The 26,201-nt window shown below is 42.4% G+C and overlaps 3 protein-coding genes across 3 annotated transcripts in view; all 3 read right to left on the bottom strand.

Annotated features, from left to right (window-relative positions):
• LOC311036847 (CD209 antigen-like protein D) overlaps positions 1 to 26,201 on the bottom strand; it is a 580,951-nt gene that overhangs the window by 371,049 nt on the left and 183,701 nt on the right. The window lies entirely within an intron of this gene.
• LOC311036903 (large ribosomal subunit protein mL44-like) lies at positions 3,420 to 4,417 on the bottom strand (the record flags this gene model as incomplete). Its single annotated transcript, XM_084045913.1, is given in 2 exon segments — positions 3,420 to 4,294; positions 4,297 to 4,417. Coding segments are annotated over 2 exon segments (996 nt in total).
• Positions 9,740 to 10,502, bottom strand: LOC311036343 (small ribosomal subunit protein mS26-like). Its single transcript, XM_084044977.1, has one exon. The coding sequence runs from the start codon at positions 10,437 to 10,439 to the stop codon at positions 9,816 to 9,818; it is 624 nt and encodes a 207-aa protein (XP_083901103.1). The 5' UTR covers positions 10,440 to 10,502; the 3' UTR covers positions 9,740 to 9,815.

Below are 26,201 nucleotides of genomic sequence, written 5' to 3'. Positions count from 1 at the left end.
TTACAAATAAATAATAGCTCGGCCCTGAGCTGGGAAAATTGCCACCGGGTGAAATAGGGTTACAAAATCGTGGGATTAAAAAAAAAAAAAAAAAGTATTAAAAAATGAAGAACGTGCATCTAAGCCTGTCTGACATCTATTATTTTTGGAGTGCTGCTTTAAAAATAATAATAATTAATTGCATTTCATGGCGCTTTTCTAAATACTCAAACTTACTCAAAGCGCTTTTACAATTGTTACGCCAGCGTCCTCACTTTTCCCACATTCACACACCAATGGTGGCAAAGCTAGAGCGGAACGACTCATTGGAGGCAACGTAGGGTTCAGTGTCTTGCCCAAGGACACTTCAACATGTGGACAGGCGGAGCCGGGTGTCAAACCGCAGATGATCCCACGGATCATTGGACAAACTAACTGCTCTACCTCCTGAGCCACAGCCACCCTGCGTTGGTGCCGTCTTTTGAAATGAGTTGCATCTGTAGCTGAGCACCCACTGGCTTACTGTCTGTTTGTTTATTTGATTGTTTGTTTGTTTGTTGACTGTCATGCACATACAACTACACCACAGTGCAACTGACTTGACTTCACACTTGGCATGTGCCGATTGGCAGTGGTGGAAAAAAAAGTACTCAAATATTTTACTTAAGTAAAAGTATCAATTCTGCAATGTAGAAGTACTCAAGCTGTCTGTCTGTCTGTCTGTCTGTCTGTCTGTCTGTCTGTCTGTCTGCCTGCCTGCCTGCCTGCCTGCCTGCCTGCCTGCCTGCCTGCCTGCCTGTCTGTCTGTATGTCTGTCTGTCTGTCTGTCTGTCTGTGTTCCTGTTATGCCCATATAAGGAAATCTCTGTATCTGTCTGTCACATGGAGATCCGTTTATGATGTCATCAGTGTGACGTCATAGTACTGTCGTCACTGACTGGCCTATACCAATACTATAACAATAATGGGTTCTGTACTGAGTACTCTGACGACAGGGTACAACAGGTATTGCGTTCCGTTCCCAACGGGCGTCGCCCCAGTTTATGTGAGCTTGATGGGGTGAAGCTTACAGGAACTTTAGGGTCAAGTTGAACCTTGAACGTAGATATTATGTATTCATGTACGGTAAAACCACTAACATTAAATCTGTTTGACTGTCTCAAAAAACCTTCTCTGCCGGGAGTTTGTTTCTTTGAGATGCCACACAAGTGACTAAAAATGTAATTGTCTCCGCCAGGAGACAATGTTTTCGTTCTCGTCCTTCCGCGTGTCCACCAAGCTAACATTGGTCAAGCTTCACGTGACACGTGACAATATGTTGAAAGGGTGTGCTTTGATTGGCTAGCGAGACGGATGATGAAATAGAGACCTATAAATAGGTGTGTCACTTCAAGGATCATTTATATCTTTTGAAGTGAGGTAAGACAGGATTAATCAGGAACAGTACTGGCTCCGAGGAGCACATTTTCTAGTTTATTTTCAATCTCCACCCAAAAGTAGGTCTATTTAAATTGGTCTCTCTACTAGACTTAAAATACAGTGATCTCTCTCTCTCTCTGTGTGTGTGTGTGTGTGTGTGTGTGTGTGTGTGTGTGTGTGTGTGTGTGTGTGTGTGTGTGTGTGTGTGTGTGTGTGTGTGTGTGTGTGTGTGTGTGTGTGTGTGTGTGTGTGTGGTGTGTATAAATGTGTGAACATACAGTAGGCTACATGTGTAAATGTGTGAACATACAGTACAATAGACCACATGTATAAATGTGTGAACATACAGTAGCCTACATGGCAGATCCTTCAACATGACATCTAACAGGATGTTTAATGATGTTAATAATCAGTTGCTGAAGTCAATTGACGGTTCCTAGCCAGTTCAATAAAGAACACATTAGCGGAACATTAGCGGTGCAGGGCTAGGGAATTATCTGGAGAGCGAACAGATCGCTTGACATTTAGCACAACAAATGTGTTTCAAGCTAATTATTGACGCGCCACAGCAGCAGCAATGTGATAATAACCCATTAAGACCGGGAACACATCTGTGTAACCACTTTATCCATATTTTATACTTTGGCTATTCAAAAATAGCAGATCTACAAGTAGATCTAGATCTGCTATTTCTTTGAAAAACCTTGACCATTTTGTTCAAATATTTCAACATATACATGTCTTAAAGTGAACATGTTTTACTCTTTGCTTCTGGGGGGTCCCTGTAACAACATATTTTGAGATGCGGGCCGGTGGCCAAATACATGGCATCTGGAGGTCCTTGACATGAAAAAGTTTGAGAAACACTGATATTATAGCAACATAAGTTTTTTGCAGAAAACTGTTAGTTAGACAACATTTGTAGAATCCCCCAGAGGCAAAGATTTGAGTTACAAATGTTTGCTTTAAAAATATATATATGTTCAAAGATTTGCTAAAACATCTAAAATAGCAGATCTACAAGCTCATAGCGTGGCATTCTGTGCCGCACTATGAGCTTGTATATCTGCTATTTTTGAATAGCCAAAGAAATCAAAGAATTACACGGATGCTTTCCCACTCTTAATGGGATAATGTAGAACAGGCACCGCTGGGCTTTTCTTGATCTAATTCCCCTGTAGCACAATGGTCATTTATTTTGATTTGCCTTTTGTTGTTGTGTGGACGTTTTAAGAAGCAGTGGTGTAAAGTAACTAAGTACATTTACTCAAGTACTATACTTAAATACAATTGTGAGGAATTTCTTTACTTTACTGGAGTATTTCACATTTTCGGTACTTTTACTTCTACTCCCCTATACATCTCAGAGGCAAATATTATCATTTTTATTCCACTACAATTATTTGAAAACTTACATTGTAGATTTTGATTATTATTATTACAAAACACACTATTCACTTCAGCCCTATATATATATATATATATATATATATATATATATATATATATATATATATATATATATATTTCGGCCATACTTAAAGTACCAAATGTAGAAAGTACTCATTACAGAATATCCCATTTCACAAGTGTTCAAATATATTAAATGTATAATAATTTTTTGAAAATAGCAGATCTACGAGCTCACAATGCATCGCAATGCGACACATTGTGAGCTTGTAGATCTGCTATTTGCAAAATATTTTTTATACATCTGAAATGGTACTTTTACTTTTGGTACTTTAAGCACATTTTGATACCTATACTTTTGTACTTTTACTCAAGTACATTTTGAATTCCATACTTTTACTTAAGTAAAACATGTGAATTTTGAAATCTTTTAATATATATATTTATAAAGCAAACAAGGACCCCCAAAATGACATGTATTTGGCCACAGACCCCCATCTCAAAATATGTTGTTCCAGGGACCCCCAGAAGAACAGATCGGAGTTAATTTGTTTTGCTTTAAAACACTTTTTGAGGATTTGAGGATTTTACTGTGTGCATAACAGCTGTGTTTAGCTTCTAGGTTGGATGGCTTGCTGCTGAGAGTTCTGTGGTGGAGAGAAGTCAGACGGTCTGCGGTTCTCAGTGAAGCTGTAGAATTTCCTCAGGGCCACACGAGCCGCTTCCTCCTCCGTCACCAGAACGGTCTCTCCTGGACCCTGAGCCAGAAGCTTCTTATCGCTGTACAGCCCCACAAAGTACAGCGGGAGAACCGTGCTGGCTCCAGCGGACCTGACGAGACGAGGCTCTGGAAGAGGAAGGTTCCGCCGTGCGAGTTCCTCCACCAGCAGGGCCATCGGGTCAACCACCGTCCACACCTCAAACAGGTCCTTCCCTATCAGCTGGGTGGCCAGGAAATCCCTGAGGAAAACCCCGGCTCGCTCGGCTCCACTGCTCTGCCGGAGCGCTCCGATCACAGCCATGAAGGTGGAATACACCACGGCGTCAGGGACGGGAAACTCTGCGCTCACGGTGAGCTCTTCAACACCCAGGTTCCTCGCCACGTGGCATACGACCGCAGAACTGGTCAGGTGACGTGCAACGGCGGTCAAACCCTCATTCGACAGACTCGGGAGGCTGGCCTTGCACCAGTCGCTCAGGAAGCTTTGAGTGAAACCTAGACCTTGTGCGCTCAACCGAACGTTGTCCCCTCCTAGGACGAGAGCGGTCGCTTCCGTGTCCACGCCCGAGGCTCGTCTTCTCTGTTGCTCTGACCGTACATAACATGGGTTGACAAAGGCCGCCTTCAGAAGCTCCGAAGAGGAGTCTTCGTGAAGACGGCTGCTGAAGGCTTGGACCTCAGCGTGGTAATCCCAGTTAGGCCGCTGACAGCGTGGTTTGGGAGGCGGAGGTCCTTCAAGCTTTAACTTCCTCGCCGTGATGTGCGGGTGTACGCCTTCATCCATCGCTTTTTCCCTCTGATCTGTGTGAATGAAACATTCCTACAAACGTGTTGATAATGAACACCTAATGTTGTCACGCCACGATTTAGAATGTACCCCGACGCCATGACACTTCTCACTGGCAGTGTCCGGCAGTGATGCCTGGTTTTGCGAGAGAAATAAGCCGGCTGCAGGGCGTCTTGATTGACCTCCGCACAAGTGGTCCTCCACAACAGCTGTGGGCGGTGTTTATACACTGAGGTCCAGCTGAACACACAACGGACTGGAGGACTCTTCAACTGCAGGACATTCTTGACAATTGCTTTTGGACGTGTGCAAACTAGTAAGTATTAGACTCCCAAACGTCTTTGAATACAATTTGTATGTCGTATAAAAGTGATATGTATTTATGTCTATATCCTCAGGTGGATGTTAGTTATGGGTCAGACGATCCTTTGTACTCCATGCTGCGTTTGGAGTTCAGCTGTTCAAAAGGAGACACACTAAGAAACAAGGGATATAAAACCCTCTTGCCTGAAGAGAACTTATATATACAGTCATTGCTCCTACATCAGAGTGACGTGGTCAATTCTGATGGTCGATCAGAAGTGCAACCATAGCAACGTCAACAATCGCTGACGTCTGTCTACTTTTGTTTGCGTTGCTATGGCTACAGTTTGCCTCGGTTTATTTACGTTGCTATGGTTGCATTCTCTTTTTACCAGGTTGCCAAACCTTGTCTAGATCTGTAGACACTCTCGCTAGTCGTGACTTTTTCTTCATTGGCTGGTCATTTAGCCAATGAGGGCTCAATGTCCTCTCAGAATATTGGAACTAAAGACGACCCACAATACTGTGTTCGGCCACTGTATGTAGAATCAGAATCAGAATCAGGTTTATTGTCACATCACAGGTTTACAAGGTAAAAAAAGTGGGTGAAATTCGTTTTTGTACAACACTCCCATCGCAACGTTAAATTCCGTAGAAAGAAGAGTGGGGAGAGAGAAAAAGAAGAGGGGTAGGGGGTTAAGTGGGAAGGAGATCAACAGAGAACAATAGAAGGCCAAAAACAAGTTATCTACATATTTACAAAGTACCTGAGATAAGAGACAAACTAAGGTGCCTGAGCATAGCAGCAATGTATGTATACTGTGCATGATATACTTATAGACGCTAAGGTGCTTAGAGAGAAAAGAGCGCAGTAATAAAAAATAAATAAAAAAAAGATTGTGCGTTATACATGGGGATTAAGGTGCAGAGGGTCAGTGCGTGTTCACCTAAGGTGGACTGACCCTGGTATAATCCGCAAGTAGCTCCATGAAGGAGAGCAACAAAAAGTAATCTTTAGCATTGACTAAAGCTTTTGCCATAAAGAGTACAATTAAAGCCCTTTCTCCTGTGTGTATCAACATGTGTTTCTTAAGATTAGCATTGACTAAAGCTTTTGTCACAAACTGTACACTTAAAGGTTTTTTTTTCTCCGCTGGTATGATTCCTCATGTATCTGTTTAGTGAGAGAAATAAGCAACCAGGTCTAGGAAAACGAGCCCAAAAGAAGCAACTATAGGCCACATGAGCACTGCCGCAACCTGGTATATTATGACAGTGTCATATCATGTTGTATTTTTTAAATAAGATTACGTTTAGTTTAATGTATTTCTTGTGGTTCAGGTGTACAAGAAATACCCCTTTGGAATTATTCAAATTTAACCCAGTGGATTCACTTTTAATACACCCAAAAATATATACCTTCCCTTGAATTATCCCGGTGGATTACCTCAAATGTAAACAATGAATTGTTACACTGATAAAGTGAGCCAAACATCCTTTTACTTTATACTGTAAGAGACCTGTTGGCCTCACAGTATCGGAACGCACTCGACGGAAAATTCCGCGATAACTTATGACGTCTCATACAGCTGGACCAGAGCAGAGGTTGGAAATATACAGCATAGAATAATATGCAGGAATAGAATAATACAGAATATCAGAATAGACAATTCATCAATGTGGCCACATCGTTATCTTTATAGTTAACAATGTTGTGCAAAGCCATTTATTCCTGAAATAGGGATTAAGTGCCAGGATACGCAAATATATTTATGAATGGAATCCTGACCCGTCCCTATTTTTGCACGTACAGTCCCCACACTGTGCACTCACTCAGTCACTCTGACCCCTGACTCCACCCATCTTCCACATCCACCAATCACACAAGGCAAGTAATGATTGACATAATAATACCATTATTAACTTATTTGTGGTTTACATCTTTTTCCCAAAATGCATAGAAACATTAGACAGTAAAGGACCACTAAATGAGACAAAATAAAACACAATTCCTCCAAATTAAAACGTACCCGCGAGTCCGCGACATAAAATATCCACCAGGCTACAGTACACTTGTAATGTATTTCTCATTAATTCACCATAGCAAGTTACCATACCAGTTTTATCTTAGCAAACAAAGTTTACCTCAGCAAACACCTATTAGACCCTAGCAACAGACTGTTTTACCATGGCAATCACTGTTTTACCATAGCAACCACCTGTTTACCCTAGCAACCGCTTTTATATCGCGGAAACTGCCTATTAAACTCTAGCAACCACATATTTGACCCTAGCAACAGCCCATTAGACCCCCAGAAGTACATTTTGTGTAATTTGTATTAGGTGTGATGTGTATTTGTATGCAACTGCCTATTGTAGCACTTTGATATTTGTTCGAATGTAAAGTGCTTTATACATAAAATCCATTATTATTATAATAAAAAGCAGACCAGCTATTTTTATGGCTAAAGTATAACATAGGGTTAAAGTGATTGTCCGAGTTTAATTTACTGGGGACCCCCCCCCCCCCCATAATGTATCATTAAAACTGACCTGTCTTATGTTGATGGTCTTCACAGGACAGGAAACTCATGTGTTTCAGCACACATTCCATCTATATGTGGTAGAAATGACACATATGTGTTACATGCATATTTATAGTGTTTATATATCTGTATAGTGCCTGTTGGAGCACATACTTATGTTTATGTATTGGTTACTGCCATGGGCACACCCTCCAAATGTACAATGATTTCATAATAACAATAGAATGAAGCTGGACATACAGCAGTAATGATGGTGTGGAGGTTGGCCAGGGATACTGGTAGAGAGGCAGGCTCAAGCAGTTAGGAAATACGCTCCCCACCTTCTGCTGAGAATGAGAGAATAGACAGTTCAACTGAACCAAATGGAGAAAGAGAAAATTGTCTCTTAGTGAGCATTATGGCTTCTATATATAAAGCAGAGATTCTGCTTTGTCTGATCTGCCTCTTCCACTGTTCACTGGTCCAGTTGTGTGTGGCTGGAGCTTGGGGCTCGGGGGTCGGGGGCGAGAGGGGGGGAGGGGGGGAGGGGGGGGGGCTGCCTCGGCCGTTTCCGTCTGTGGCTCGTCATCTCAGTTTGACGGCATGCAGAGCGTAGTTAACCCATTCAGACCGGGAAAGAATCTGTCATTTTTAGGTTTCTTTTTCCGCGCTATGAGCTTGTATATCTGCTATTTTTGAAAAAAAATGAACGTTTGTGCAAATCTTTGAATATATATTTGTGTACCTCAAATCTTGGGGGGGGGTCCCTAGAACTAAATATTTCAAGATGGGGGTCTGCGGCCAAATAGCCTACATATTATTATGGGGGTCCTTAACATTAATACATCTGAGAACCACAGATAAGGATTTATAAGACATTTGTAGAGTATACATATATAAGATTTGCACATACTTTCACAACTTTTCAAAAATAGCAGATCTACAAGCTCATAGCGCGGCCCTCTGTGCCGCACTATGAGCTTGTAGATCTGTGTGGTAAAGACAGAGACTGCCTTTCCCACTTTACCTTCATAGCCTCACAGGTTCCATTATATTTCTCATGATTTCATTATTTTCTGTTTACCATACGCATTCTCATCATAATACTTATTTCATGTTTCAGCATATTCACTGTTCCCATGTGTTACTATTGCAATATATTCACTATGACTTTTGTTACAAATCTCCATTACATTTAGACAGCCTCATATGGTCAGCACCAAACACTTGTTTTGCTACATGCTAGCTACGTTGGTAATCAGGGAGTTTGTAATCACATCTTGACCCAGTTCAATAGATTAACATTCATTTCATATTCATTTCATTTTCACAAACAACACAGATGCATTTGGTTTGGTTGAAACATAACCCCTTTATTAATCTCCACAGTTTAAAGCTCATCATCACTGAACAAACACATACTTGCCATCTCCTCTTCCTGGTCTGAGGATCAGAAAAGAGTACCACATGACCACAGTGCTCCTTATATGGAGGGGTATGGTAATTGGGACATACCACTTGCCAGGGGTGTGTGTATTTTTCTGTGTAATATATATATTATAGAGGAAAAGAGTTGTGTTGTTAAGAACATGATTAATGCTTACCTTTCGGATGATTAATGATTTCTGTAAAGTTTGGAAAATGTTTTCTTTGTTGATTTCACTAGTACTGTATAGGTGAATGTGTTGAAGTAACCTGTCCTTTAAGACAGATGGTTGAGGCCACCATGCATTAGACACCCAAACGTCTTTGAATACATTTGTATGTCGTATAAAAGTGATATGTATTTATGTTTATATCCTCAGGTGGATGATAGTTATGGGTCAGACGATCCTTGGACTCCATTCTGTGTTTAGAGTTGAGCTGTTCAAAAGGAGACAAACTGTATTAAGTTCTTGCACACTAAGAACATAATACAGTTTTTTTGGGGCGGTGTAGCCGCCCCCTATAAGTGAGTTTTGGACACCGACCAAAAAATGTGTGTACCCCCTAACCCTTCCATTGTTAATGCAAATCGATACTTTTTTCATATCAGCCAATCACATTACAGCTAGTGTCATCACCACTAACTGTAATGTGATTGGCTGACTTTGCAAATTCAGGACTGTGATTGGCTAGCGAAACACATGACACATGTGCAGCCCTATGGATAGCAGTATGGACTTTAAAAAAAGTAATTTATCCTTTTTTAAAAGTGAGTCATGTTGTGATGACCACACACCGCCCACTTCACACTGGGTGTGATTTTTTTTACATACAGTTACATTCATTAGAAAAATCACACCCAGTCAATCACAGTCCTGAATTTGCAAAGTCAGCCAATCACATTACAGCTAGTGGTGATGACACTAGCTGTAATGTGATTGGCTGACTTTGCAAAAGTATAGATTTGCATTGACTGTGGAAGGGTTAGGGGTGTAGACTGCGTTGTAGACTATTAGCCAATCACGGTGCAGGATTGGTCAGTGTCCAAAACTCACTTATAGGGGCGGTTACACCGCCCCAAAAAAAGAAAAAACATGTTCCATAAGTCAAACAGAATGCAGCTTTGATTGAAGATTGTAATGTCAATCTCAAACATGTCCTCTGCAGAACAGAATGTATTCTGGGATGGGTGAAAGCATAAACAACTAAAGAAAACAGTTCAGGAAATAGTCCGTTTGATGAGGCATCACTTCAGTACCGTCTGCTTGACTACTCTGCCCTCTTTGACAATGGCAAAATTATAATTCTTAGGATTGTCCAGGGCCTCTTCAATGCGCTGATCCAAGTTCTCCAGGGTGATGAAGCTCTTAGCCGCCTCCTGCAACTGCAATATTTCCTTTTCTTTTTCTTTGATGAAGTCTTGCAATTCTTGTTCCCGACAAATGGCTGCCTCTTCCCTCTGGACTCCTTCGGTTTCCCTTTCCTTTCGGACCCTCTCTTGTCTCAATTTGAGCATGCGCTGGTTCTCTGCGTCATTGAAGGCCATCAGTGCACGGTGCTCCTCATTGTCCTGTCTGGCCCTCTCCTCCGCCGTGGAGCCCGTCTCCTCCTCGTACCTCTTTCTGAGCATCTCCTCCTTAAACTCCAGACGCAGCGCCTTCATGATCAAGTCATACTCAGTGTATCGTTCCTGGATGACCAGCATCTCCACGGGGTCGATGGGCGGAGGATACTTTATACGTCCTTCTTTTGACTTGGCCTTCGGATCACTGCGGCTTTTTCTGCCGCGGACCGTCTCCAGCAGCACGCTGCACCGCGGGGCGAGGACACGCACCGAGGGCACACTTCTCCCACAAAACACGCTCAACATGGTTGTTGAGAAATGGGAGCGTTGACAAAGAGGCGAACTCACGGTCGTAGTTTGGAATCAAGCTATCGCCATAAATTTATAAGATCGCTATACGGCCATGGCCATATTTGTGCCCTTTGACCGAATGCAGGACATTCTTGACATTTACTTTTGGACGCGTGCAAACTAGGCCAAGTTTTAGACGCCCAAACGTCTTTGAATACAATTTTTTGTACGTCGTATAAAAGTGATATGTATGTTATGTTCTGTGCTTGGAGTTGAGCCGTTCAAAAGGAGACAAACTGTATTATGTTCCTGCGCACTAAGAAACAAGGGATATACAACACTCTTACCTGGAGAGAACTTATATATAAAGCCAGTGCTCTGACATCAGAGTGACGCGGTCAATTCTGATGGTCGATCAGAAGTGAAACCATAGCAACGTAAACAATCGCTGACGTCTGACTGCATTTGTTTACGTTGCTATGGTTGCATTCTGTTTTTGTTTTATTTATTTTTGCCAGACCCGCAGGGTATGTGGACAGTGGCCCTGTCTTTCCCTAAAAGGACTGACCTTGGGTAGCTACTGGGACGTAAGTCGAGGCTTGATCAACCCTGGCTGGGTCACCTGGGCGAGGGTGTATGTTGTATGTTGCAAGACAAACCATTTGATGAGCACAAACCATACAATATATTTGAAGATATTCTCTTCTTTAGGACAGTAATCATCGAAAAAGCCATGGGATAATTATTTTAGCAAAAGTGCATTCATTAACAATTTTAGACAACCTTTTGAAATTGGACAGTTAAAACAATTCTCAATGGTGCTGAAACAAAATGGCTTGCTTGTGTCTTTCAACTCCTCATGGAAGGAGCAGGACTCGTCCTAAACCTGGACAAAACCAACAATATCACAACTTTCATAATGCACAGGAGAGCTTAACAAATACACAACATCTTCCTCCTTCACATCTTTTCAGTGTTAAGTTCGTAAGGTGCGAGGGGTTTCCCCGGCCGCCCTCCGTGCACGGTCAACAGATTGTCGCGTTTGAAAGTCACTCTTTTTTTTTTTTTTTTTTTTTAAGGTGGGAGAGTATTTTATTTATTATCATCATCATCATGTGGCAGCAGTGTTCTTTTTCTTCACACGTAGTCTCTCTGTGATATTCCTCAATATGTTGTGAAGGACCACTCTGGCCATGAACAAGGTGATGGTGAAGTTTCGTTTGTACCATTCCTTGTTATAATTTGAATGTCTTATTCTGTTATTGTCCAGGAAGCCTTTGTAAAATACAGCCATTTCTTCACAGTTCAGTGTCCTCTTTCGTCCTTGCTCATCACGCTGAAACAAGCCTTCTGTGTTCAACATAGAGGTGATATATGCATCCTTCTCCTTTTTAAAGGTTATGTTCTGTTTGGTCCAGAACTCATGGTTCCAATCCTCTGTCTCCTGCCTCAAGTTTCTCAAATGTTTCTCCAACTCCGTCTCATTCTCTGGGATGCAATGCACGATTGGCCGAAGGTTTGACACAAGGTCTGGCGGACCAATCCAGTCATGTGTGGAGTCAGGTGCGGGCTGGAACGTGGATCTCCTTGGGGCTCCTGCGGTCTGATGTTGGGAGCTGCACTGACGGCTGATGAGTGCTGATAACATGGATCCGTGTGATCCACCACCAGGACAGTATGACTTTCGTAAAAAACATACCGCTGTTCTACCAGGCATTGTAAATAAATCGATTATTCTAAGAACGGTATGTATGAAAGATTCTTCAGTTGCAGGACAGTCTTGACATTTGCTTTTGGACGTGTCCAAGCATTAGATGCCCACACGTCTTTGAATACATTTGTATGTCGTATAAAAGTGATATGTATTTATGTTTATATCCTCAGGTGGATGTTAGTTATGGGTCAGATGATCCTTTGGACTCCATTCTGCGTTTAGAGTTAGGCTGTTCAAAAGGAGACAAACTGTATTGTGTTCAAGGGATCTAAAATATTCGAGAGAACTTATATATACAGCCAGTGCTCTGACATCAGAGTGACGCGTGTCAATGCTGATGGTCGATCAGAAGTGAAACCATACCAGCGTAAACAATCGCTGACGTCTCTGACTACATTCTGTTTACGTTGCTATGGTTGCATTCTGTTTTCGTTTTATTTATTTTAAAAATAAGATTAAGTTTAGTTTGATTTATTTCTTGTGTTTCAGGTGTACAACAAATACCCCTTTGGAATTATTCTAATTTAACCCACTATGATTCAGACACTATGACTCAGTCCTGTTTCAGTTCAGTTGTGTCCATGTACCTTAAAACTGTCTTTTCTCAGTTCAGTTTGTGTCTTAATTATCTACCGCTCTGGCATTTAGGTTCAATGGTCTGACTGTGCAAAGTGGACCCTTGCACTGGCACGTAGAAGGAGAGTTATTTGAAATCAGGGTCCGTGGGCCTCCTGGCTCGCTCGCCATCTTGTAAGGACAAAAAACCTGACCTGTGCAACAGGCCATAAAGAAAATAACTATCAATAACTTAAATCAACCAATAAAGTGCTTCAGGAACTGTGGGTCAATTAACATTAGCTGCAGTGGACACTAGAGCATGAGACTCTTAATCTCAGGGTCGTGGGTTCGAGCCCCACATTGGGCTCAAAAAATTGCCATTTATTGGTATGTGAGTGTTGGGCAAACTATGATACAAATCCCTCCGACTACATTTGATTGGGTAAAGCACGGCCTGCTTCCTGATCTGAAGGCACGCCCACTTGTAGCCAAAGTGCAAAGGTTCTCAGCTACCGACAGATTCAATCACAGCTATGAATCTGTTCTTGAGAGATTATAGTTTGCCCAACACTCCCATACCATTAAATAGCAATTATTTGCGCCCAATGTGGGGCTCGAACCCACAACCCTGAGATTAAGAGTCTCATGCTCTACCGACTGAGCTAACAGGGCTCATTTTCACCCTCAACAGAGCTTCATTTTTGGACTATAAGCAGATGTTACAGGTACCAGGAAGTGGCACCTAGTAGCATATATATGTTTACCTGGAAAACAGGTTAAAGTGGTTATGAAGAATAGAGACAGTGAAACGTGGTCTGTTTCCACCGAGTCTTCTCTCAGTTGTGAGAAGAACCAGCAGCACATGCGCACTAGACTGCCTAGAGGACTAGCTCAGAAGGCAAAACAGGTTAATACCATGGTCTTGCACTGCCACCTATTGACCAAAGTTACTATTGATTTTGGTGAAAACATAACATGTATCCTTAGATCTTAGGATATGCTTAAGGTTGAAAAATTAAGCTCTGTAAAAGGTGAAATAAGCCCAGATAGCTCAGTCGGTAGAGCATGAGACTCTTAATCTCAGGGTCGTGGGTTCGAGCCCCACATTGGGCGCAAAGAGTTGCCATTTAATGGTATGTGAGTATTGGGCAAACTATGATACACCTCTATAATTTCAATCTGTAGATGAGGTACTAGTTTAGAACTTTAACGATTCATTTACTTGATCAGATCATCTCATCTTCTATCTTGTCTTAAATAATCACAAGAGGTTAAAAAAATAAAAATGTAGTGAGTAGAAAACTATAACAATGTAAATCAGTGCTTGCTCTTTAAGGTACTGCTGGGATTTGAACCCAGGATCTCCTCTTTACAAGACAGGCGCATTCACCAGCTAAGCCACGGTACCTGCAGAAGCCTGATGTTAAAGATAGAAGATGAGATGATCTGATCAAGTAAATGAATCGTTAAAGTTCTAAACACTATTGTTAAATGAGTTTTGGTTCATTTCAAGTGGGAAGCGAGCCGCAACACATGTAAATCCCTCCCACTAGATTTGATTGGGTAAAGCACAGCCTGCTTCCTGATCTGAAGGCACGCCCACTTGTAGCCAATGTGTTAAGGTTCTCAGCTACCGACAGATTCAATCGCAGCTATGAATCTGTTCTTGAGAGATTATAGTTTGCCCAACACTCCCATACCATTAAACAGCAAATATTTGCGCTCAATGTGGGGCTCGAACCCACGACCCTGAGATTAAGAGTCTCATGCTCTACCGACTGAGCTAACCGGGCTCATTTTCACCTTAAACAGAGATTCATTTTTGGACAATAAGCAGATGTTACAGGTACCAGGATATGGCACCTAGTAGCAGATATATGTTTACCTGGAAAACAGGTTAAAGTGGTTATGAAGAATAGAGACAGTGAAACATGGTCTGTTTCCACCGAGTCTTCTCTCAGTTGTGACAAGAACCAGCAGCACATGCGCACTAGACTACCTGGAGGACTATTTCAGAAGGCAAAACAGGTTAATACCATGGTCTTGCACTGCCACCTATTGACAAAAGTTACTATTGATTTTGGTGAAAACATATCATGTATCCTTAGATTTTAGGATATGCTTATGGTCGAAAAATTAAGCTCTGTAAAAGGTGAAATAAGCCCGGTTAGCTCAGTCGGTAGAGCATGAGACTCTTAATCTCAGGGTCGTGGGTTCGAGCCCCACATTGGGCGCAAAGAGTTGCCATTTAATGGTATGTGAGTGTTGGGCAAACTATGATACACCTCTATCATTTCAATCTGTAGATGAGGTACTAGTTTAGAACTTTAACGATTCATTTACTTGATCAGAGCATCTCATCTTCTATCTTGTCTTAAATAATCACAAGAGGTTTATAAAATAAAAATGTAGTGAGTAAAAAACCGTAACAATGTATATCAGTGCTTGCTTTTTGAGGAACTGCTGGGATTTGAACCCAGGATCTCCTGTTTACAAGACAGGCGCATTCAGCCTGATGTTAAAGATAGAAGATGAGATGCTCTGATCAAGTAAATGAATCGTTAAAGTTCTAAACACTATTGTTAAATGAGTTTCGGTTTATTTCCAGTGGGAAGCGAGCCGCAACACATGTAAATCCCTCCCACTACATTTGATTGGGTAAAGCACGACCTGCTTCCTGATCTCAAGGCACGCCCACTTGTAGCCAATGTGCAAAGGTTCTCAGCTACCGACAGATTCAATCGCAACTATGAATCTGTTCTTGAGAGATTATAGTTTGCCCAATACTCCCATACCATTAAATAGCAATTATTTGCGCCCAATGTGGGGCTCGAACCCACGACCCTGAGATTAAGAGTCTCATGCTCTACCGACTGAGCTAATCGGGCTTATTTTATCTTTTATAGAACTTCATTTTTGGACTATAAGAAGATATTACAGGGACCAGGATGTGGAACCTAGTAGCAGATATATGTTTACCTGGAAAACAGGTTCAAGTGGTTATGAAGAATAGAGACAGTGAAACGTGGTCTGTTTCCACCGAGTCTTCTCTCAGTTAGGAGAAGAACCAGCAGCACATGCGCACTAGACTACCTAGAGGACTAGCTCAGAAGGCAAAACATGTTAATACCATGGTCTTGCACTGCCACCTATTGACCAAAGTTACTATTGATTTTGGTGAAAACATATCATGTATCCTTAGATTTTAGGATATGCTTATGGTCGAAAAATCAAGCTCTGTAAAAGGTGAAATAAGCCCGGTTAGCTCAGTCGGTAGAGCATGAGACTCTTAATCTCAGGGTTGTGGGTTCGAGCCCCACATTTGGCGCAAGGACTTGCCATTTAATGGTATGTGAGTGTTGGGCAAACTATGATACACCTCTGTCATTTCAATCTGTAGTTGAGGTACTAGTTTAGAACTTTAACGATTCATTTACTTGATCAGCGCATCTCATCTTATATCTTGTCTTAAATAATCACAAGAGGTTTATAAAATAAAAATGTAGTGAGTAGAAAACCATAACAGTGCTTGCTTTTCAAGGTACTGCTGGGATTTGAACCCAGCATCTCCTGTTTACAAGACAGGCGCTTCCACCAGCTAAGCCACGGTACCTGCATAATTCGATGTTAAACATAGAAGATGACATGCTCTGATCAAGTAAATGAATCGTTAAAGTTCTAAACACTATTGTTAAATGAGTTTTGGTTTATTTCCAGTGGGAAGCGAGCCGCAACGCGTGACTCCATAGTCTAAACCAGTTGTGCATGATTGGCCAATACGCTTGTGCAAGGACGCGCTGTGATTGGCCAGTAGCCACTTTGAGTGACAGTTGGGGCAAACGCTCTTACCAAAACATTATTTACTATTCTGTCCCTATCGGTACATAACTCGAACGGCGCTGAGTCGACTAGCAGACCATTGGCCGGTCGACGCGGGCACTCGCGCCTGGAGGCGCTCGGGCGCGTCTCCTCGGCCTCAAGGTCTGCTGAGTCGGCGCGCCTCCGTCATGGTCCAAAACTATACTTTATCGGCGAAAAGAAATAGTCCGCGGTTGTTTGAAAAAGGCACTTCCGCGTTGGCCACAGAAGGGGGCGTGTTTATAGCACAACTGGTTTAGACTTTGTAATGTCGCGAGCCGCAACACATGTAAATCCCTCCCACTACATTTGATTGGGTAAAGCACAGCCTGCTTCCTGATCTGAAGGCACGCCCACTTGTAGCCAATGTGCAAAGGTTCTCAGCTACCGACAGATTCAATCGCAGCTATGAATCTGTTCTTGAGAGATTATAGTTTGCCCAACACTCCCATACCATTACATAGCAATTATTTGCGCCCAATGTGGGGCTCGAACCCACGACCCTGAGATTAAGAGTCTCATGCTCTACCGACTGAGCTAACCGGGCTCATTTTCACCTTAAACAGAGATTCATTTTTGGACAATAAGCAGATGTTACAGGTACCAGGATATGGCACCTAGTAGCAGATATATGTTTACCTGGAAAACAGGTTAAAGTGGTTATGAAGAATAGAGACAGTGAAACATGGTCTGTTTCCACCGAGTCTTCTCTCAGTTGTGACAAGAACCAGCAGCACATGCGCACTAGACTACCTAGAGGACTATTTCAGAAGGCAAAACAGGTTAATACCATGGTCTTGCACTGCCACCTATTGACAAAAGTTACTATTGATTTTGGTGAAAACATATCATGTATCCTTAGATTTTAGGATATGCTTAAGGTCGAAAAATTAAGCTCTGTAAAAGGTGAAATAAGCCCGGTTAGCTCAGTCGGTAGAGCATGAGACTCTTAATCTCAGGGTCGTGGGTTCGAGCCCCACATTGGGCGCAAAGACTTGCCATTTAATGGTATGTGAGTGTTGGGCAAACTATGATACACCTCTATCATTTCAATCTGTAGATGAGGTACTAGTTTAGAACTTTAACGATTCATTTACTTGATCAGAGCATCTCATCTTCTATCTTGTCTTAAATAATCACAAGAGGTTTATAAAATAAAAATGTAGTGAGTAAAAAACCGTAACAATGTATATCAGTGCTTGCTTTTTGAGGAACTGCTGGGATTTGAACCCAGGATCTCCTGTTTACAAGACAGGTGCATTCAGCCTGATGTTAAAGATAGAAGATGAGATGCTCTGATCAAGTAAATGAATCGTTAAAGTTCTAAACACTATTGTTAAATGAGTTTCGGTTTATTTCCAGTGGGAAGCGAGCCGCAACACATGTAAATCCCTCCCACTACATTTGATTGGGTAAAGCACGACCTGCTTCCTGATCTCAAGGCACGCCCACTTGTAGCCAATGTGCAAAGGTTCTCAGCTACCGACAGATTCAATCGCAACTATGAATCTTTTCTTGAGAGATTATAGTTTGCCCAATACTCCCATACCATTAAATAGCAATTATTTGCGCCCAATGTGGGGCTCGAACCCACAACCCTGAGATTAAGAGTCTCATGCTCTACCGACTGAGCTAATCGGGCTTATTTTATCTTTTATAGAACTTCATTTTTGGACTATAAGAAGATATTACAGGGACCAGGATGTGGAACCTAGTAGCAGATATATGTTTACCTGGAAAACAGGTTCAAGTGGTTATGAAGAATAGAGACAGTGAAACGTGGTCTGTTTCCACCGAGTCTTCTCTCAGTTAGGAGAAGAACCAGCAGCACATGCGCACTAGACTACCTAGAGGACTAGCTCAGAAGGCAAAACATGTTAATACCATGGTCTTGCACTGCCACCTATTGACCAAAGTTACTATTGATTTTGGTGAAAACATATCATGTATCCTTAGATTTTAGGATATGCTTATGGTCGAAAAATCAAGCTCTGTAAAAGGTGAAATAAGCCCGGTTAGCTCAGTCGGTAAAGCATGAGACTCTTAATCTCAGGGTTGTGGGTTCGAGCCCCACATTTGGCGCAAGGACTTGCCATTTAATGGTATGTGAGTGTTGGGCAAACTATGATACACCTCTGTCATTTCAATCTGTAGTTGAGGTACTAGTTTAGAACTTTAACGATTCATTTACTTGATCAGCGCATCTCATCTTATATCTTGTCTTAAATAATCACAAGAGGTTTATAAAATAAAAATGTAGTGAGTAGAAAACCATAACAGTGCTTGCTTTTCAAGGTACTGCTGGGATTTGAACCCAGCATCTCCTGTTTACAAGACAGGCGCTTCCACCAGCTAAGCCACGGTACCTGCATAATTCGATGTTACACATAGAAGATGACATGCTCTGATCAAGTAAATGAATCGTTAAAGTTCTAAACACTATTGTTAAATGAGTTTTGGTTTATTTCCAGTGGGAAGCGAGCCGCAACGCGTGACTCCATAGTCTAAACCAGTTGTGCATGATTGGCCAATACGCTTGTGCAAGGACGCGCTGTGATTGGCCAGTAGCCACTTTGAGTGACAGTTGGGGCAAACGCTCTTACCAAAACATTATTTACTATTCTGTCCCTATCGGTACATAACTCGAACGGCGCTGAGTCGACTAGCAGACCATTGGCCGGTCGACGCGGGCACTCGCGCCTGGAGGCGCTCGGGCGCGTCTCCTCGGCCTCAAGGTCTGCTGAGTCGGCGCGCCTCCGTCATGGTCCAAAACTATACTTTATCGGCGAAAAGAAATAGTCCGCGGTTGTTTGAAAAAGGCACTTCCGCGTTGGCCACAGAAGGGGGCGTGTTTATAGCACAACTGGTTTAGACTTTGTAATGTCGCGAGCCGCAACACATGTAAATCCCTCCCACTACATTTGATTGGGTAAAGCAGGGCCTGCTTCCTGATCTGAAGGCACGCCCACTTGTAGCCAATGTGCAAAGGTTCTCAGCTACCGACAGATTCAATCGCAGCTATGAATCTGTTCTTGAGAGATTATAGTTTGCCCAACACTCCCATACCATTACATAGCAATTATTTGCGCCCAATGTGGGGCTCGAACCCACGACCCTGAGATTAAGAGTCTCATGCTCTACCGACTAAGCTTTAACCGCTAAAGACATAGTTCATTGTTGAAAATGAGTGGTCTTCCCCTTTAATATAACTCAGATATACAATTTTATGATTCTGATTGTTATAAATTGCCACATTAAAGTTTTATAATATAGGTGATTTTAAAGTGACATTAATTAAATTAGGAACAGTACATTTTTATAATATGTTCATCAGTGATAGATCATGACATTCTCATGTGGTTTCCATTGAAAACATGAACACACATATGAAGGAGGACATAAGAAGGAACATGTTATTCCAACCAGTTCCTTTCCCTTCCATCAGGCAGTATAGAGACCAGGATTACTGCATGTTTTTTGTGAGGGTACCTACCTTAGAGACCACTTATTTGTTTACCAACATTGAGACTGGACGCACAGGTAACTGTTTCATATAATCAATTCCCAACAGATCCCCAAACCTGTTGTTTTGGGGAGCGCTGGTTCATCCAACCCCCTCTGTGTGTTGAATAGTGGGGTGCGCCCTAGCGAGACATATCGCGCAAGGCAACGGTATTGCGCGCTGAGAACAGCTGACATACAAGCTCACAACCGCATCGTGGATGCGACCGTTGTGAGCTTGGAGGTCTGCTATTCTCGGCGAGTTCTCTGCGCTGTTTGTGTGTGTCTGTGTGCGAGCAGCTAAACTACTGTTTGTGTTTGTCTGTGTGCGAGCAGCTAAACTACTGTTTGTGTGTGTCTGTGTGCGAGCAGCTACTGTTTGTGTGTGTCTGTGTGCGAGCAGCTAAACTACTGTTTGTGTGTGTCTGTGTGCGAGCAGCTAAACTACTGTTTGTGTGTGTCTGTGTGCGAGCAGCTAAACTACTGGGGAAACAAACTAAATGGTTCTCAAGACCTTAACTGCAGAGGGACAGACGGACGGGCCACACGGACAGACAGAAATGTTGCACATTTATAGTAGGATGAAGACAATATTTATATATTCACATTTATTTTTTTATTGGCTCACACCAATAAAAAAAGTGGAAATGTGAGTCCTCCACTGATTTGCTACCTTTTTGGGAGTTAAAAAAAAGTTCAATTCCTATTTTTATATATACTGGATATGTGGGTCTAGCACTCTACTGAGAAAACCCATTGTTGGTGCATGTGTGCAGCCTCTTTTTCTTATTTGTGTGTCTTGCCTTTAGATTTTAGAGTGATTCCTGACAACGTATCAGAGCCCACTTGAAAATCTTGAAAGTGTTGGCGGCCCACCTGTAACAATCGGCCTTTATCTCTGAAAAGTAAATTATTAACTAAAAGGAAAATCAACAGGATCGGCAGGTGTTAACTGAATTACTTTATTATTCAAGCCACAAAATAATAACTACCATAACAAAATGTCGAATAAATAATACACGTAGGGCTTTAAATCAACTTCTGTCCCTATCTCTTTCCCTAATAAACAAAATAAATAAACACACAAGTCAACAACCCAAATGTTTCTCTCACAAACCCCTCACATCACAGATCCACCCGTGAACAATAAACAAAATCACAATGTCAGTTACATAATTCAGAGCGCTGCACGGACAGCCGCTTACTTGCTTTGTCAAACAACCATAAACAATCCCTCTGTAAAGTCCGAGCGGCCTCTTGTAACCGCGGTCTCTTGAATGTCTGTTGTCCTTATATCCAAACGAAAAGGTAAATGGTCTTCCGCACTAACGGTCCAAATAATAACTAAAGTTCAACACACCCTCTATTTGTCAAGTAGAGTGTGGCATCAATCACTCAATCACCCCCAGTGATCAGACCCATTACCCCTCACGTGAATAGGAAATGTTCATATATTTCACAGAGTCCAACATGTTACATAACAATCAGATATAATAACATGCATAAGTCGGGCATATTTTACATACAGTATCTATCAGATATAATAACACCCATAGATCAAGCAGATAAATATAATAATATAATGTGCATTTGTCACACACCCAACTGACCCACCCAACTGAATGACACATCAGTACCGCATGAAGACCTTTTTGGTGTCCGGGGCTACAACCAGGTTTCATGTCCCAGTTTCTCTATAATTCGGTGCCATTTTGTTTGTGTTTGTCTGTGTGCGAGCAGCTAAACTTCTGGAGAAAAATAATAATAATGAAAAAAAAACACTTGCACACTGTTGTGCTCCATTTCAGATAAATGTAATGGCACCCACAAAGTGATTAGTGATGTTTACGTCTTGCATTCTTGGAGCATGGAAACTACACATAGAGGCTACAGTTAGCCTTAACAGTTAGCCCTGTCTTTTTTTTTTTTACTGTTGTTATTATTGTTGTTTTGTTGGTTTGTTTTTTGTGTTGAAGAACAAAGTCACAGTGTCTTTGTTCTCTTTTATGTGGGCCAGGATATTTATCTGTTGTCTGTATGGCTGCCAGTTCCCACCTGATGTTGTGTGGGAGTTCCGACTGCTCCAGACCGTGCTGAATAACTGCCAGCATGCATAACGTCTTGAGACTAGGACTTAGGTCTAATATGTTCAGGTCGGTTGCACCGTCAGCTCCAAAGAGGACGATACGATCACCCACCTTGGAACAGCACATGGCAGACGTCTCGGACGGGCCTTTCCCCTTGAGCTCAACCCTCTTCCAGGACGAGGTTTTTGGATTGAATTTCCACAGATCAATCAAGCGGAACCAAGATCTTGCAAATATGTACAGCTCTCCATCGTAGGCAAAGGCTGCATGACCCTGAAGGAGTCTTTCTGAAAGAGACCACAGAGACCAGCTGTTGGTCTCTGTGTCAAACACTCTGATGATGTTGTAGAGGTCCACCCCCAACCCCCCCCCATAGCCGCCAAATACAAACATCTTTGTCCCGATGATGGTGGCAGAGTGACCTAATGAAGCAAGTGGACGTCTGCCTCCGGTATTAATGAATGACCAGACCATTGTGACGGTGTCCAACTTGTAGATGTCATTATAGTGTAGAGTCATCTGGCTGAGTCCTCCGTAGACGTACATGACCTTCCCCAAGACACAGGCTGAGTGGCCCGCCCTCCCCTGTGGACCATTCCCAGAAACCCTGGGCTTGAACCATATGTGGGTGTTAACATCAAAAGCGTAAAGTACACTGTCCCAGCAATGTCTGTGGACCTTACATCCGCAGAGGTAAATTAAGTTTTCCATCAGCACAGCCGTGTGGCCGAAGCTCACCCAGCGTAAGGACACAGTGTTGAAGATGTGCACAACCATCTTAATATTGTCCTTCTTACTACGGTGCTCTCCAAAGGAGTAGACCTTGTGTCCTACTGTCACGTAGGACAAACAGTGAAGGCCTCTCTTTGAGTAAATGTACCTAGTTACTTTACACCACTGGTGTCTGCCTATCTTACTGTCTGCCTGCCTGTGTCCTTTTTATGCCTCTTATGGTGACCACTGATGTTATCAGTATATGTCCATATGTGGGTACGCCCATATATGGGAGGCACCGCACTCCCTCACCGAGTTTGAAGTTGGTCGGTCTTAGCCTGATTATCAGCCTGAAGCTGAGTGGAGCCTCAGGCTGAAATTGGCTGAAATTGGCTGCAGTGTCGGCGATTACAAGGGGGAGGGGATTCGAATTCCCCTAAACCAATCGCAAGAGATCCACGGATCCGCCTACATCTGGCGTCATTGCACAGCTTGTTTTAGCAGATATTTGCTGATTGGCTTGTCATTAGACCCACCCCCACCTCCGACTCTCATTGGACGGTACTTTTTGTATCGAAGATATCCTATAGGCTCACATTTCAACACCAGACGAAGAGGCGGTCCACTCAGAGAGTGGGCGGGGTCTATGGTTTGGAACCAGGCTAGGTCGGGCCGACAGTTCTCAAGATACGTGAACTACAGAGGGACAGATGGACACGTGTAGATCGGATTATTATCAAATGGCTGAAATATTATATGAGTAGTGTCTTTTGTAATAATAATCCAAATGTACAAAGTGTAAACTTGTAACTAAAGTTTTCAAATAATTGCAGTGCAGTAAAGAGTACAATATTTGTCTCTGAGATGTAGTGGAGTAGAAGTAAAAATATTGAAAAAAATAATAATCCTTAAGTACTAACAGTACTTGAGTAAAGGCACTACTTTACACCACTGTGTCAGGGGAACCCACATCTCCTCCATGTTGACATAAAAATGTGACAAGTTGCCGGAGCAGTGCTTCAGCCCTTCAGAAGTACTCTCTGTCATCACAGTCATCAGATACTAATGCAGGATATGTTTTGGGGTTTTGTTTTATGTTTTTTTTTGTTTGTTGGGTCGTCTGGGTAATGTTTAATGTGTCTCTACAGGAGAAATGGCATCCATCCATCACCTTCTACACACGTGACACACAGATATCCATCATATACGCACGCACGCACGCAAGCACGCAAGCACGCACACACACACACACGCACACGCACACGCACACGCACACACACACACACACACACACACGCACACGCACACGCACACGCACACGCACACGCACACACACACACGCTTGTATTACTTTCCCATATAAAGGAGGTGGCATTAACTGCCGCCATTTTTTCCTTTTTCCCCTTTTTCTCCTTTGTACATTGAGGACCCGTTTAGACGACAACGGTCTCTAGGAAACGGCAAAATATGAGCTTGTAGATCTGCTATTTTTGAAAAATTCAGAAAATCTCTGAAAATCTTTGAATATATATTTTAGCGAATAAATGTTTGCTTTTATATTTTTAAAGCGAACATTTTTAACTCAAATCCTTGCTTCTGGGGGGTCCCTGGAACACAATATTTTGAGATGGGGGTCCGCGGCCAAATACATATCATTTAGGGGGTCCTTGATATGGAAAAGTCTGAGAACCACTGCTATGTGGACACATCAACACATCTACACATCAACACACTGTTCTGCTGTCAGCCTCCTCTGGCTGGGGATTCACTGCTCTGCTCCTGATGTGTTCACACATCCATCATCCTTCACCTTAGGACACCTTTACACACAGGCGCACGCGCGCACACACACACACACACACACACACACACACACACACACACACACACACACACACACACACACACACACACACACACACACACACACACACACACACACACACACACACACCACAGATCAGTCAGACAGACAGACAGACAGACAATCTCTCAGCTAGCAGGTGAATCAGTCAGCCAGGTCAGTCGGGCGGACGGACGGACAGTCTGCCACTCGCTACAATTTTACAATTGTGAACAATAAACATCAAAGAAGGATATTAAATGTAGGGTAAGTCATATGTTTTGGTTAACCCATTAAGACCTGAGGCGATTCATAAAAATGTTTTTCAAATTTGTTTTTTGGAAAAAAAAAATGTTTTTGAAGATTTTTCAAAAATAGCAGATCTACAAGCTCATAGCGCGACACTCACGCTATGAGCTTCCATATCTGCTATTTTTGGATAGCCAAATAAATGTAAAGTGACACAGATGCGTTCCAGGTCTTAATCGGTTAAATCAAAATGTTTATTTGTTAAACGGATCCCTTGCTAATAAGCCAAATATGCCTTAATACATTATAATTGTCCTCTATAACTAAAATGTAAAAACACCTTAAATATTGTATTTATTTTAGAAATAGTTAATCTTTCACTCAATAGGGGCAATGCCCGTCGCACGTTGATGTGATTTGTCCAAGACCCTTTGGCCAACCCCACCACCTAGGGTATGGGCACTGATGACGCGTCATCATTCTTTCAGACTGAAGTGAGATGTCATTGTTTTACGTAGATTAGATCGTTTAAAAGGAAGCGTATAAATGTAGTTTCAGACGGGGAGCGGCTGATGCGCCCATGTAATTATTTTTTAATGACAGGCGGGCGATTATTTGGGACGCGCGGAGAAGTTGAGGGCCGGTGAGGCAAGGGGGAAATTCTCGCGCACGTGCGTGGTCGTTTGTGCTCGTGGTTCGTGCTCGTTCGTGCTCGTTCGTGCACACGCTCGGGCGGCAAGAGTGGCAAAACACATACGAGGTGTAGGTGGTGATATACCATTGTCTTATCAATATCGTACATTGTACAATATAGCAAATTTTAAGCACAAACAGCTTGATTCACACGTTAGGAGCGTTAGAAGTGTGAATTGAAGTGTGTGTGTGTGTGTGTGTGTGTGTGTGTGTGTGTGTGTGTGTGTGTGTGTGTGTGTGCGCCAAGGGGCAAGGCTGAGATATTTACGATGAGGCCGACAAAATGGCCAGAGTGGCGCTGTTTTACCCTGCGCCGACCTGTGGGTTCAGAAAGAATTTATTTTAGCGCAAGTGAATGGGTTTTTTGACAAACTTTAGACTAGATTTTCTTACTGTAATAAAAATTGTCATAAATTCTATATGCTTCCAGTCGCTAGTTTAAAGTCTCCTTTCAATCATCAGGATATGCGTTTTGCTAAATTATGGTTCTATTTATTATAAAATTGACGATAAAGTAGGCTATTCTCTAGGAGGGGCGGGATGATTTGATTGACACGCTA

The sequence above is a fragment of the Gymnoscopelus microlampas genome (assembly GCF_963454915.1).
Source record: "Gymnoscopelus microlampas genome assembly, chromosome: 20".
NCBI lineage: Eukaryota > Metazoa > Chordata > Actinopteri > Myctophiformes > Myctophidae > Gymnoscopelus > Gymnoscopelus microlampas.
The sequence above is the reverse complement of the archived record's forward strand: the minus strand, read 5'-3'. Positions and strand labels throughout refer to the sequence as shown.